Source organism: Carcharhinus amblyrhynchos, chromosome 4, assembly GCF_965287045.1.
Source record: "Carcharhinus amblyrhynchos chromosome 4, sCarAmb.v2.hapA, whole genome shotgun sequence".
NCBI lineage: Eukaryota > Metazoa > Chordata > Chondrichthyes > Carcharhiniformes > Carcharhinidae > Carcharhinus > Carcharhinus amblyrhynchos.
The window spans coordinates 24,279,543-24,295,347 of record NC_137327.1 but is presented as its reverse complement, the minus strand read 5'-3'; the positions used below and the strand labels follow the sequence as shown (position 1 = coordinate 24,295,347).

Genomic DNA, 15,805 nt, shown 5'->3' with positions numbered 1-15,805 from the left:
CTTATGGTTTTGTAGTTAGAAGCAGGCAATCTTTATAATGGGAAAAATCAGCTCAAGGTCAAATCAGAATTGCAAACAGTCTGATTCCAGCTGATGCAGTTGCCAAAGAGACAGAGCGGAGTTGATTGTTTGGAATTTGTGAACCCAATGGTTTTAGACTTTTTAATGTTTAGCTAGAGGAAATCACAATTTCTTGACGGCTTCATGCCTGGCCACACCACTAGCAGGAGAGGTCATTGTATTGACTCAAAGGTGCATACATGCACGAGGAGGGTGAAATAAGGCTGTTATATGGAAAAAGGGGCAAGGTTTCTCCCTGCATTCACCTACACAAGCAGAGATCAATGCTTGCAATAGTTATGCAGAATTCAATCCATATCTATTGCACAGCTTGATTTATAATGTTATTGTTTAGTAATATAATGAACTACCACATTATAAGACTTTGTTACAGCCCTGTATAAATCATGGTATTGTATCCCCTTGTATCCCCTAATTCCACCCCCCAATTTTATAATCCTCCTGCACCCCCCCTCGCCCGCAAGATTAGTTCCATAGACACTGCATATCAGACAGCTGAGAAGGTATCAACAAATTATTCCTTGTGATGAGGTTTGGAGTGTAGCCATGGTTAAAGCCAGTTTTATTCTGCCATGTGGGAATGCAAGGGTCACAGGACCGTTATTGGAAACACAACCCAGAACTAAGTTTCCTCCTGCCAAATGTACTAAATACTTCTGATGTCTAAAATTCCTCTAATCATTTACTGGCTCACTGAGTGTCTGAACCACACATAAAAATGATCCTAGGATTGTACTGGACTGAATTAGTTGAGTACAACTTGAATGATTCCAATCGGCTTGGGTGGTCCTGGAGGAGAAAATCAGACAACCTTCCTCTTTGGCTGTCGGAATGGACCTGTCTCCAAAAGCGCTGAGTTGGGATTTAATCCGACTGCGGTACTCCATGTGGTTAAACAGCTTGTCTCTAACCTGAATCAAAGTTCAGAAAAATAAGAGCAGAATTCTGGAAGCTACTAGCCGTGTTTATGGACCATATCTCAGCAAGAAATCAGAATTCTAAAGAAAGAGATCTCGATAACGCGTTCTCCCTCCACCACACACACCCCGCCCAAACCACCGTTTTCTGATTAATACAGTACATACATTGCAATCAACATGCTATGTTTTTTTTACCAAATTACGCGTTGAATTGAAACATTTTTAAGAAGTGAATGTCTCAAATAGTCGGGATTAAAGTTCTAGGGGCGGTAATGTCGTCTGAGGTATAACACTCCCTCAGTAGATGTGTCATTTGCAAATTGTTAGAAATCAGTGCTGCACTGAATTAACAGTTTTGTGTGAACTGTTTTGGGGTTAAATCTGGCGAAGACAATTCTTACTGTTTGAAATTGTAAAAAAAAGAAAGGTAGCTTAAAATTTAAATATTTAAACAGGCATTGAACATTAAATACAGAGTTCGATGTTAGACTATTAATTCATTAGGAATAAGTTTACGGAGCAGTTGTTTTGTAGTAAGTGAACATTAAAAGATACGAATGTCACCTTTGCACATGGCACAATAACCCCTTATTTTGGCCGCGTGCGAAACAGATAAATTGTTTCTTTTCAGTTTATATATTAAAAATATTATTGAATTAGTTCCTATCAATGCAAAAATCGCATATAAATGTTATAAATGTATACAAGCTCACCTCTGCAGGTTACAAAGAACTTGCAGTAAAGGGTTAACTGATTTTTTTGTGTGTAAAGATGCTCTCTTACCCTGAGCTCCTGCCCCTCCTTGTTTCTCCATCCAGACAGTCTGACTCGATCCCACCTTCTTGAAAGCACCATCGAGGGGGAAGAGAAAGAGAGAAAAAGGCGAGCCCGTAAGAATACAGCTGTAGTGCAAAAGATCAACAGCTCAAAGGCAGCTTCTCATTTCAAACCCTGAGCATTGCGCCAGCGCGCATACACACACACACACAAAACAATGCAAGCATATCAGATTGCTAAATGGGAGATTACAGTGCAAAGTAAGCATTGCATTGCAAATGAGGGTGAGAGACTGCAGACGGTCTCTGGCTGTCAGCCCAGAGAAACTGTGACTGGGGTGTACCATTCAACACGCTAGCTAGCTCACTCAATGAATCACATAATTCCTCACAAGTATTGCCAACAAAAACTGAATGAATTTAGTGGCACATCGTGATGTGGTACAGAAAAGGGGGGGAAATGCTTGCAGATTTTCAACATAAAGAAAAGTATCTCAATAATTCATATGGACTACACCATCTTTTGTTGCATTGTCCCACGGGGATTTTTTTTTCCACCCAACATCGCCTCTTCAGCTTCTTCTGACTTTTTTCCCTGTGGTTACAAATACTAGGTGTGTTAAGCGGAGCGTACGGTCAGAGGTCATCCCATGCCACAATTAGAGCAGGAAGTCATACACAAGTGTATTTTCAATTGCCAGTAAAACATTTTATTAGAAATGCTCAATTTGTTTCAGGGCCAGTGCTATAATATAAAGTGGTGCCTGGAGGAATGGGCAATACCATTCTACAAATAGCACTTTGGATGGACTCTGAACTACCCAGTGAACAGATGGCTTTAATTTGTTATATAAGGCCTGGATGAGGAAGGAGGTTTGGAAAACGATTTTTCCACCCAAAAGGATTCTGACAGGGTTAAAGACGTGAAAGAGTAAATAAGGCCGATAATTTGAATAAAAACACTTAAGGCTACGTTTCTCTGAATCTCGATTCTAACAAGCAAAATCAGTGCGTCTAAGTTAGCACAAAGTGTAACAAACGAGCCATGCAATCTAATGGAGGTACTTAGAACACAAAGTGTCTTGGAACATGTCAATCTCCTCTCCATTTCATCATTTTCTCCTGCAGAAGAAATTACAGTAAACACTTTTACATTGCTGCACTGGCGCCTGCTACAGCAGTAAAGAAAGATTAATCAGATAAATAGCACCAACACCCAAAGTGTCACTAAAATGTTGATGTATTTATTTCTTCATGGCCATCACATACAGATTTTGTGTATTTTATTGTCTGTGATCAAAGTGGTTTTATGAGTGAGGTTAATGTGTTTTCTTGTATTCAAAGTGGTTTGTCCACTTTTGACATCTTCAACCTCTCTTTACAACAATCTGGGTCCATCATCCCGGTACCTAAGAAAAGCCAATGTGCGTGCCTAAATGACTATTGACTGGTGGCACTGACATCCATCGTTATGAAGTGGCACAAATCAATTCCAGTCTTCCAGACTACCTGGATCCACTATGGTTTGCCTACCACTGCAACAGGCCCACAGCAGACACCATTTCCCTGGCACTGGACTCAACCCTGGAACACCTAAATAACAAGGACACCTATGTCAAACTCCTATTTATCAACTACAGCTTAGCCTTCAACATAATTATTTCCACAAAACTCATCTCCAAACTCCGTGGCCTGGGCCTCGGCACCTCCCTCTGTGACTGGATCCTGAACTTCCTAACTCACAGACCGCAATCAGTAAGGATAGGCAACAACACCTCCTCCACAATCATCCTCAACACATGCCCCACAAGGCTGTGCTCTCAGTCCCCTACTACACTCCTTATACACTTATGACCATGTGGCCAAATTCTCCTCCAATTTGATTTTCAAGTTTGCTGACGACACCACTGTAGTGAGTTGGATCTTAAACAATGACAAGACAGAATACAGGAATGAGATAATCTGGTGAACTGGTGCAGCAACAATAATCTTTCCCTTAATGTCAACAAAATGAAGGAGATTGTCATCGAGTTCAGGAAGCATAAAGGAGAACATGCCCCTGTCTACATTGATGGGGACAAAGTAAAATGGATCGAGAGTTTCAAGTTTTTAGGTATCCAGACCATCAACAACCTGTCCTGGTCCCCCCGTGCAGACACTATAGTTAAGAAAGCCCACCAATGCTTCTATTTTCTCAGAAGACGAAGGAAATTTGGCATATCAGCTACGACTCTCACCAACTTTTACAGATGCACATTAGAAAGCATTCTTTCTGGTTGTATCACAGCCCGGTATGACTCCTGCTCTGCGCAAGACCACAAGGAACTACAAAAGGTCATAAATGTCCTGGGGGTTTAATGTGATATCTCACTCACACACATACAAGCAAAATTAAGAAAAAAAAAGATTACAAGTAATAATTAATAGAATCCTACAATGCAGAAGGAGGTCATTCGGCCCATTAAGTCTGCACCAGCCACAATCCCACCCAGACCCTATCCCCAAAACTCCATGCATTTATCCTAGCTAGTCCCCCTGACACAAAGGGGCAATTGAGCATAGTCAATCTATCTTCTATCTATATTTAAAATATAGTTTTAAAATTTGTAATATTCTCATGCCCATACTGGGGCATTGAAATGGGGTATGGACATTGCTGGCAAGACCAGCATTTATTGCCCTTGAGAAGATGGTGGTGAGCCATCTTCTTGAAATACAACAATCCCACATCTTTGGACTGTGGGAGGAAACCAGAGCACCTGGAAGAAACCCACTCAGACACAGAGAGAACGAGCAAGCTCCACTCAGTCTCCCAAGGCCAGAATTGAACCCGAGTCCCGGATGTCATGAGACAGCACTGCTAACTACTGTGCCACCGTGTCGCCCTATTTCGGTTTCTTTCATATACCAAGCCTATAAGTTATTAGATGAATTAATCATTTGGCTGGAATACAGCAGAGGATTCTCAGTAAGATGCGCAGCTTTTTTGTAGTTGTGTTTCCAGGAGGTCGACTCCCTGAAGATGGAATAGGTTGGGAGGGTAGGGAGTCATTTTCTTACTTTCAAGGTTTACCATGACTGCACAGTTGTTTTGAGGTTTGTTTGGTGGCTTTTCAGATGGTGCTCCTGAACTGAAGAGCTATTCTTTAAAAGAACAGGTTACAAATATGGCTGCTTCTTCCAAAAAAGTTGTGGGTTTTTTCCACAGTATGTGTCTATCCCACACTGCAAGCTTTTGAGACAGCCACAATCAAGGCTTTTTTAATTAAATCACCTCATTTAATTTAAATTACCCTTTTGTATACCTTTCAGATAAGGCACTGAGTTTTGATGTCTTTATGGCTCAGGATGAAGTAGAAAGGTGAGTCAGCTGATGTGTGATAGTCTTGATCTGTTGATAGTTCATCCTCAACAAAGGAACTTGCGAATTTCACAGGCGGCTGTAATTGCCCATACTTTAATCAGGCATTGTGTGAATTTCAGAGCTGTCTGTCTGATATGTATTGTAAGAAGTCTCACAACACCAGGTTAAAGTCCAAAGTTTCGGAGTGCTTGCTGCTCCTTTGTCAGGTGAGTCACCTGGCGAAGAAGCAGCAAGCACTCCGAAAGCTAGTGGATTTTTCTACCAAATAAACAAGTTGGACTTTAACTTGGTGTTGTGAGACTTCTTATTGTGTTTACCCCAGTCCAATGCCAGCATCTCCACATCATGTCTGATATGTTGTCAGGCATTTGAAAAGTTGTTGTGTCCACTTTAAAAATATAGTTTTAAAATTTGTAATGTTCTCCATGTGGTATGGACATTGCTGGCAAGACCATCATTTATTGCCCTTGAGAAGATGGTGGTGAGCCATCTTCTTGAAATACAGCAATCCGTGTGCTGAAGGTACTGCCATTGTACTATTCAGTTGCGAGTTGCAGGATTTTGACCAGGCCATGATGAAGGTGTGGAAACATATTCCAAGTCAGATTGTGTGCAATTTGAAAATCAATTCGGTGTTCTCATGTGCTGCTGGCCCTCATCCTTGGAGATACAGGTCAGAAGAGCTGCTGAAAAAGTATGGAAAGTTACAGCAGTGAATCAGGCACCCACAGTGCATTGTTGGTGGAAGAAGTCAATATTTATGCTGGTTCTGGAGTGCAGACCAAGTGAGCTGCTTCATCCTGGATGGTGTTGAGCTTCAGTGTTGCTGGAGTTGGATTCATCCAGGCAAGTGGAGAATATTGCATCACAATCCTAATTTGTTCTTTGTGGATAATGGAAAGACTTTGGGGAGTCAGGAGGTGAATGACGTACTGCAGAATACACAGCCTCTTACATGTCCTCAATGTCAGAGTATTTACATGGCTAGTTCAATTAAGTTTCTGGTTAATGGTGATCCCCAAGGTGTTGGTGATTCAGCAATGGTAATGCTGTTGAAAATCAAGTGTAAGTAAGTTAAGTTTATTTATTAGTCACAAGTAGGATTACATTCACACTGTAATGAAGTTATTGTGAAAATCTCTTAGTTGCCACACTCCAGCACCTGTTCGGGTACACTGAGGAAGTATTTAGTATGGCCAATTCACCTAACCTGCACTTCTTTGGACTGTGGGAGGAAATCAGAACACCTGGAGCAAACGCACACAGACACGGGGAGAATGTGCAAACTCCACACAGTGACCCAAACCGGGAATCAAACCTGGGTCCCTGTGCCACCATGCTGCCCAAGATGGCAGGGAGGTGGCTGGATTCTTTTGTTGGAGATGTTCATTGCCTGAACATTATGTGTTGCAAATGTTACTTGCCACTTATCAGCTGAAAATTATGTGTTGCAAATGTTACTTGCCACTTATCAGCCCAAGCCCAAAATCCAGCTCCTTTTGCTGCAGGCAGAGACCTTTTAGCCACAAATGGATCTTAACACTGTACAGTCAAGAGCAAACATTCCCACTACTGCCTTTTTGATGGTGTGAAAGTCTTTGATGAAGCAGCTGAAGATAGTTGGGCAAAATACACAATCCTGAGTGACTCTGCCAGTGATATTCTGAGGCTGTGCTAACTGACCTCCAACAACCACAAACATCTTCTTTTGTTCAGTTATAATTCCAGCTGGTGGAAAGCTGTCTCTCAATTTTATTGGAGTTCCCTGATGCCAAACTTGGTCAAATGCTGCCTTGGTGTTGAGGGCAGTCAATCTCATATCACCTCTTTTGTCTATGGTTGAATCAAAGTCAGTCTGAAACTGAGTTGTTGGGAACACAAACTGACCATTGTAAGTACAGTATTGGTAATTAAATGCCGCTTGATAACATGGTCCAAGATACTTTCCATCATTTTGCTGCTGATTGAGAGTAGACTGATGCAGCAGTAAAGGGGGATATATCTAGGAACATATCTGGGCAATTTGCCATTGTTTTGGATGGATACCATACTTGTAGCTCTATTGGAACAGCTTGGCTATAGGTGCAAGTCCTTGAGCACAATTCTTTAGCATATTGTTAGGGTTCAAAAGCCTTGTCATATGCAGAGTGCTCAGCCATTTCTCGATATCAGGTGAAATGAATCAAATTGGTTGAAGACTGTCTTCTGTGAAGGTAAGGCCCTCAGGATATAGTTGAGATGGATCATCCATTCCGCACTTTTGGTTGAAGACAGTTGCAAATGCTTCAGCAGTGACATGCTGGGCTCCACCATTGTTGATGATGGGCATGTGCATGGAAGCGCTTCCCACTAATTGTTTAATTGTCCACCACCATTCATGATTGGATGCAGCAAGACTGTAGGGCTTTTATTTGTTCATTTGTTATTTATTTTGGAGTATGCCTATTGCTGATCCTTGTTTGCTCTTTCACACTCCTATTGAATCAGGACTGATCACCTGGTGAATGGTAATAGTAGACTGAGGGTTATGGCAGACCATGAGGTTACAGATTTTGGTAGAATACAATCCTACTGTTTATGGCTGACAGTGCCCCATGGATGCCTAGTTTCAGATTTTAGATTTGTTCTGAATCTATCCAATTTAGCACGGTGGTAGTGTGACACAGCATGTTGGAGAGTATCCTCAATGTGAGGACTGGGACTTTGTTTCCACTTTGTCAACTCTGCTGAAGAAAGTAATTTCTTCCTATTTATTGTATCTAGGCTTCTCTAACTTGATACATATGAATTAGATGTTTCCTCAGCCTCCTCTGTTACAACTCCAGGCAACCCAAACTTCATTGCTGACATTTTCCAATCGCGGCAACATTCTCATAAATCTCCTCTGTGCCTTCTCTAGTGCAAACACATCTTTTTTCTCATGCAGCAGACAGAATATATTGTGATCTAACACAATAATTTTTGTACAGCTCTGGCACAATCTGCCTGCTCTTACATTCTATACCTCAGCCAGTAAAGAGAAGTAAAGAAGGAGGTTTTGTAACCACCTTATCCTTCTATCCTGATATCTTCAGCGATCTTTGGACATACTTTCCAAGATCCCTCTGCTCTCTGCACTTCTCCTTTTCCTACCATGTATTGTGTATTCCTTTGCCTTGTTTATCCTTCCTAAATGCAATACCTTACAGCTCTCTGCATTGAATTACATTTGCCATCTGACCAGTCCATTGGTATCTTCTCGCAGTTCAGTTCAAAGAATCCATAGAATCCTACAGTGCAGAAAGAGCTTATTCAGCCCATCGAGTCTGCAGCAACCACAATCCCACTCAGGCCCTATTCCCGTAACCCCACATACTTAGCTTGCTAATTCCCTGACACTAGGGTCAATTGAGTGTGGTCTATCAATCTAACCTGCCCATCTTTGAATTGTGGGATGAAACCAGAACACCTGGAAGAAACCCATGCAGATACAGGGAGAATGTGCAAACTTCACACAGACAGTGACCCAAGGCCAGAATTGAACCCGTGTCCTTGGTACTGTGAGGCAGCAGTGCTAATCACTGTACCACTGTGCCACTGCAAAGTTTACAACTTTGTTTTTTCTCACTATCAACCAAAAGTTAGTTTTTATATCATCTACATACTTTTAATCATGGTGCCGTACACAATGAAAAGCATGGGACCAAGTGAAGTAGTCTGGGTTGCGAGAGGGTGTGGTTCTGCATTATGTCAGATGGTTGCTGTTGGGAATATTAAAGACATTCCCTTCAACACTTTTCTTCAGCAAATGTGATGACATGAATTCATGGTTAGAAAAAATGTTTTTTGAAGCAACCATGCATACTGACTCGAGTGTTATATTTAATGCAATCAGCTTGTCTTTCAATCTCCAAGTTTTTTTGTGATAAGCATCACTTACTTGCTGGTCATTTATTTCTGTGCTGCCCTACATTGGTTCTAGCTTTGAATATTTGGATAGAAGCATAGTCCTCACCTAACTATTTCTAAACATAAGGTGGTATCTTCACCAGAGTTGCAGAGAGATAGCTGAATCATTATAGCAACACTGTAGAACAGACTCAGCTGTTACCAATAGTAACAACACCATTCAGAATGTGGCAGACTGCAAATCTGTCGGAGTCAAGGACACTATTTGTGAAGAATTTGCCCAGTGCAGTTACTGTTTTAAGACATTGTGTGAAATTTAAATGCTTCTAAAATGAAAATGTCAGTGAGAAGATGGTGAAGAGTTATTTTTGCTTTTAGTTAGTCACAGGTGAAGGATGTGACTAAGCCCTAAGGCACTGTTTCATTTTCCAAATTACCAAATTGCACTGGAGTTCAATTTAAAGTGAGTCTGAGGGAGTCAAAATCAAAAGGACAAAATAATTTACCAGAACAGCAAAGTGAACAGTTCAAACAAAAATGTATCCAAAAGTAGGGGTGTAATAATTGTATTTAAGCAACATTGTGTGGCCAAGTGGCCAAAAGCCTAAGCAACTAGGCCCAATGTAAAATTCAACACTTTGAATTAATCCACAGCCAACAGCTTCTGCAAGCAAAAAGCCTGACAAAACTTGGACAGGGCAAGGTTACCAGAGGTAAAAGCCAACAGGGACAAGCCCAGCCCTGTCTTACATATACTGAGAACAAAGAAAAGTACAGCATAGGAACCTTTAGCCCTCCAAGCCTGTGCTGATCATGATGCCCAGCTGAACTAAAAAAAAACTTCCACCCTTATATGGTCCGCATCCCTCTATTGCCTCCCTATTCATGTACCTATCCAGATGCCTCTTATATGTTGCTAATGTGCCTACTTCCACCACTTCTGGCAGTGTGTTCTAGGCACCCATTACTCTCTGCATGAAAAACTTCCCTCGCACATCTTCCTTAAACTTTCCCCTTCTCACCTTGAACCTGTGCCCACTTGTAATTGACACTTACGCCCTGGGAAAAAGCCTCTGAATATCCACCCTGTGTATGCCTCTCATCATTCTGCAGAGCTCTTTCAGGTCTTCCCTCAACCTCCGTCTTTCCAGTGAAAACAATCCTAGCTTATTCAACCTCTCCTCACAGCCAATGTCCTCCAGACCAGGCAACATACTGGTGGACCTTCTTTGCACGCTCTCCATACCCATGTATTCTAGTAGTGTGGTGACCAGAACTGCATGCAATACTTCAAATGCAGCTTAACCAAGGTTTTATATAGCTACAGCAGAGGTGTTCTACCTTAACAATGAAAAAGTTGTTATGGCCAGTCACCTATCAAGAGGTGCTCAGCCAGAACAATAGAAAACTAGATTATGTTTTGGTTTCAGCCAGACCCCCGGAACTATATCTTGAAAGGAAATATGCACATCCAGGACACCTAAAAAATTGACACTGAGGATGGCCTGGCCTAACCTCCTTGGGTGCTGTGACCCCCACCCTGTGACCACATTGCATGAAATCCAGAGAACCTTCTGAAGAACTTGGAGAACAAGATAAAGACATATCTGGAGATGACCCCCTAGCAAAGACTCAGACAGGCTGCTGTGACGAAAGAACGGGATGTGCAAGATCCACCTCCATATAAAGAAGACATTGAGTTCATCCATCAGTGCAAACTCAGTGAATTGAATCCAACAGCTGATCAATTTCACCAGACCAAGCAGCATATGTTTTTCAGGCAGTCAACATAATTTGGGGAAAAGTTAGTTTATTGTATAAGAGTTGTTTCTTTAACTTGCAAGTTTTTAATAAAGTGTTTTAGTTTAAATAAAATTAAGTTTCAACCACTGTCATTTGATTTTTGATTTGATTTATTATTTTCACATGTATTAGTATACAGTGAAAAATATTGTTTCTTGCACTCTATGCAGACAAGGCATATCATTCATAGAGCAGGAAAGAAATGCAGAATGTAGTGTTACAGTCATATCTAAGATGTAGAGAAAGATCAACTTAGTGCGAGATAGGCCCATTCAAAAGTCTGGAAGAACAGGGAAGAAGCTGTTCTTGAATCGGTTGGTACGTGACCTCAGACGTTTGTATAGTTTTCCGGATGGCAGAAGGTGAAAGAGTGTATGTCCAGGGTGTGTGGGATCCTTGACTATGCTGGTTGCTTTTCTGAAGCAGCTGGAAGTGTAAACAGAGTCAGTAGATGGGAGAGTGGTTTGCCTGATTGACTGCGCTTCATTCACGAGCCTTTGTAGTTCCTTTTGGTCTTGGGTAGAGCAGGAGCCATATCAAGCTGTGACATGGTTTCTATGGTGCATCTGTAAAAGTTGATGAGAGTCATAGCACACACGCCAAATTTCCTTAGTCTTCTGAGAAAGTAGAAGTTTGGTGGGCTTTCTTAACTTCAGTGTTGGCATGGGGGAACCAGGACAGATTGTTGGTGATCTGGACACCTAAAAGCTTGAAGCTGTGAACCATTTCTACTTTGTCCTCATTGATGTAGACAGGGGCATGTATTTCACTATGCTTCCTGAAGTCGATGATTATCTTCTTTATTTTATTGACATGAGGGAGAGATTATTGTTGTCACACCAGTTCACCAGATTCTCTATCTTATTCCTGTATTCGTCTTGTCATTGTTTGAGATCTGACCCACCATGGTGATGTCATCAGCAAACTTGAAAATCGAGTTGGAGTGGAAGTTAGCCACACAGTCATAGGTGTATAAAGAGTATAGCAGAGGGCTGAGGAGCCTTGTGGGACACCGTGTTGAGGATGATCATGGAGGAGGTGTTGTTGCCTGACTGATTATGGTCTGTGGGTTAGCAAGTTCAGGATCTAGTCACAGAGGGAGAAGGCGAGCCTCAGGCCACGGAGCTTGGAGATGAGTTTCATAGGAATAATGGTGTTGAAGGCTGAGCTATAGTAAATAAGTAGGAATCTGACATCAGTGTCTTTGTTATTTGGGTGTTCCACGGTTGAGGGCAGGGCCAGGGCCTGTTGTGGCAATAGGCAAATTGTAGGAGATCCAAGCAATCTGGAAGGCTGGAATTGATTCGTGCAGTGACTAACCTTTTGAAGCACTTCATAATGATTTGTTTGTCTCATAAAGTAAAAGCACCTAGGTAAAAGTGATTTTTGAGTAATAAACTGGTCAAAGTGTCTGTTACCTGTGAAATATTCTGTATAGACTATTTCACAGGCAACAAATGCCATGAAGTAGGAAAATATCTAATCATTGCAATGATTTTCCCCATTTGACAAATTGCTGTGAGAAGGACAAAGAATAAAAATGACAGGAACAGTATCTCACTTCAGCAGCCGTACTGTTGTGATAATGGCTGATGATATCTCCATGGTAACAATAAACTGGGGAGGCTTTTGGAAATTCTTAAAAGATTAAGCTGTGATCAATAGTATTCATAGAATTCCCTAAAATGCAGAAGAGACCATTTGGCCCATTGAGACTGCACTGACTCTCTGATACAGAACCTTACCCAGGCCCTCTCTCCAGCCCTATCCTCTATTACCATGTCTAATCCATCCAACCTACTGATCTTGGGAAACTCAGGGGTAATTTAGCATGGTCATTCACCTAACCTGCACATCTTTGGACTGTGGGAGGAAACTGAAGGACATGGAGGGAACCCACATAGACATTGGGAGAACTCAATGCAGAGACCATGTAAACTCTACACAGACAATCACAAGACCAGAATTGAACCTGGGTCCCTGGCGCTGTAAGGCAGCAGTGCTAACCACTGTGCCACCATGCTGCCCTTTATTGTGCTTCTTTATTTTAAAATAATGCTACCTTATCATTGGGAAGAGATTGCTTTTTTTTAGTTTATCAAAGTCAACAGGAAGAGCAATATTACATGTCTCAGAACCCAAGCAATATTCATTATTTGTTTTCTATCCACTATTATTTGTTGTCTATCTGCTTAATATTCATGATTAGTGAAACCCTCATTAATCTCAGTGCCAAATTATCCAATATTTTTTCTCAGAACCAGCAGCACATAGTTCTTGGTGATAATTCAACCAATATTGAGATTGATTAACTCCAATATCACATACTGTAATTGGTAAGCAAAATACAGCTGATCTTCTTGGGGTCAGAGTCCACATCATTTTCCAAACATTGTTTTCAATGTGAGCCCTGAATTTGTTATGTTGACTGTCAAACCCAAGGTCCTGATTTGCATCCTCTCCACACCAAATCTGTACTAGATGCACTAATCTGTCAAATTGAAATCTGTGATGTGAAGGATATCCATTGTTTAGCCATAAGAATATAGTACCTCACATGTCCAACCTTTTAATCTGTGGCAAATTAAATTGGAAGATATTCTGTGACTTTCTCGGCAATGTCATAGATTAGCTTGTTTTGTATTTTGTGATCTGGCAATATACTTTAATCCAAAACAAAACAATGACACAAATGGGTTAACTAATTAAACTGGATATGCAAATGACAATCTAATTAAAGCTAAAAATATTGTTCGCAGATACTGTGAATCAAAGGGCGGCTCTCTGCTGCAGTTTAAGGTGTCATAGATGTGCATATTTGGGTTTATGTACAGACATATTTACTTCCTACATAAGTGTTCTACATAAATATAAAATGTACAAAAATCCTATTGATTCAGCTAAAACTCTTAATGGTTTGGGCTTCAGTGCAATACATTGAGAATAACTCAGCCATTATCATTGGTGACACAGTCTCTTCTGTAAGTAAAAAAATGTACATCATTTGAGTTTAGTAGGGGGGGTTAAACTTTAATCAGTTATATCACTTTTGTCTTTGAGTCAGAAGGTTCAAGCCCCATTTAGGACTTAGTCTAGTTGGCACTTCAATGCAATGGTAAGGGTCTGGTTCTTTTCAAATGGAATGTTAACCCTCTAACATCGCCCTTCAGGTGGAACTAATTGAATGGTTCTTCCAAAGAGCCAGCATGAATATGATGGGCCAAAAAGCCTCCTTGTCTTATTTGATTCTATGATAAGAAAATGATTTGGGCTAATCTGAGGATATGTATAAAGCGCCGTAAATGCATGCAATAAATTTTAGGAACAGATGAATTAATGGCAGTTAAAATCAAAACTGAAGTTATATTTAATGAGGGCTGCGATACTTGTATGTTTCAGGTCATATTAAAATGGCGAGGTTAACATTTGAGGAGGCAGTGGTGCAGTGGCACTTTCCCTGGACTAGTAATCCAGAGACCCAGAGGAGGATCTGGGGACCTGTGTTCAAATCCTGCCAAGGCAGATGGTGAAATTTGAATTTGATAAAAATCTGGAACTAAAAGTCTAAAGATGACCATGAAACCATTGTTGAAAGTTGTATAAACCCATCTGATTCACTAATGTTCTTTAGGGAACGAAATCTGCTGTCCTTACCTGGCCTGGCCTGCATGTTGCTCTAGACCCATAGCAATGTGGTTGACTCTCAAATGTCTTCTGAAATGGAGGGCAGATAGGGACAAGTAATAAATACCAATGCCTGACAAAATGAATAAGAAAAAACTGAAATGCCTAGGCTTGAGATTTGATTGGGATTACATCAGGGGAGAGTAATATCAGGCTATTTTTGTGATAGCCAACTTTTTGCACTGGTAAAAATATCACTCAGGCCCACCACAAACTACATTTGCAATCAGAAAGTCTTGTGTTGATCCTCCTACTCTTAATTGAACCTTCTTTCAAGCAGCTGTCCTTTTCTCCATCTGAGTAATGAACAGACGTATTTAATAGCACACACATTATAATGTATATGAGCTCTTTGTTACATTATAAAAATATTTTAGATTCTTAAATTAACTCAGGAATGCTTGAAAAGATTCAATAAATTATAACAGGATTTAGTACTGGATTTAATTGAAACCTTTGTTGCCTCCACATGGGATATATATTCCAGCTGCTCCAGAATCGGAATTGCATGCTGACAATTAAGCTGTCTGCTGGCACTGGCAGCTGATATCCCAGATCTGCTCACAAAAGAAGGGAAACATTGCTCCCCACAGTGTACACCCTTAAAGAGACAGAGTTTTGTCATTTCTCCAGCTCCCTAATCTTGGCTAGATCATCAGAAGACAGAATAAAAATGGGTATTTAAATACTTCTGCAGAGAAAATCAGAGGACAAGTCAACCCCATGTTGCTCTGGATAGTCACTGACAGGTGGGGTACCCATTCAATAGAGAAATAATGCATGAGTCAGGGAAATTTAAGAAGTATGAAATGGAAGCAATGAATCAAAAGTATTAAAAGGCAACATTGGCTTACAAATCTATCAGTTGTACTAAAGCTGTTCTTTACAGTTTTGAGGAAATTCAGATTTTTTGCAATGAAGATTAATAGCAGTAATGTGATGTTTTATGCCTGCAGGACTGATTTTACATTCTTGCCCAAACATGAATCCACATTGATACTGATGTACCTGTCCATGGTAAAGAGTGCTAAATATTTTTAAGAAGCGGGTTGATGGGTTTTTGATAAGAGAAGGGATTAAGGGTTATGGGGAGAGGGCGGGAAAGTGGAACTGAGCCACGACAGATCAGCCATGATCTTATTGAATGGCGGGGCAGGCTCGAAGGGCTAGATGGCCTACTCCTGCTCCTATTTCTTATGTTCTTATGTTCTTATGTAGATGTTTGATTTTTTTCTGCTTCCACTGTACACCAGCTCGAAGGAAAGGTGTTTTTTTTCTGTAGCAAGTCT

At 40.8% G+C, this 15,805-nt stretch overlaps 1 protein-coding gene across 1 annotated transcript in view; it reads right to left on the bottom strand.

Moving 5' to 3' along the window:
- The window catches only part of dbndd1 (dysbindin domain containing 1), a 34,533-nt gene extending 32,408 nt beyond the window's left edge, over positions 1-2,125 (bottom strand). The window contains exon 1 of the mRNA XM_080186849.1: positions 1,785-2,125. Within this exon, the coding sequence (XP_080042975.1) occupies positions 1,785-1,815 (31 nt within the window). The 5' untranslated portion in view covers positions 1,816-2,125. The remainder of the gene's footprint in view (positions 1-1,784) is intronic.
- Positions 2,126-15,805: the final 13,680 nt, after the last annotated feature.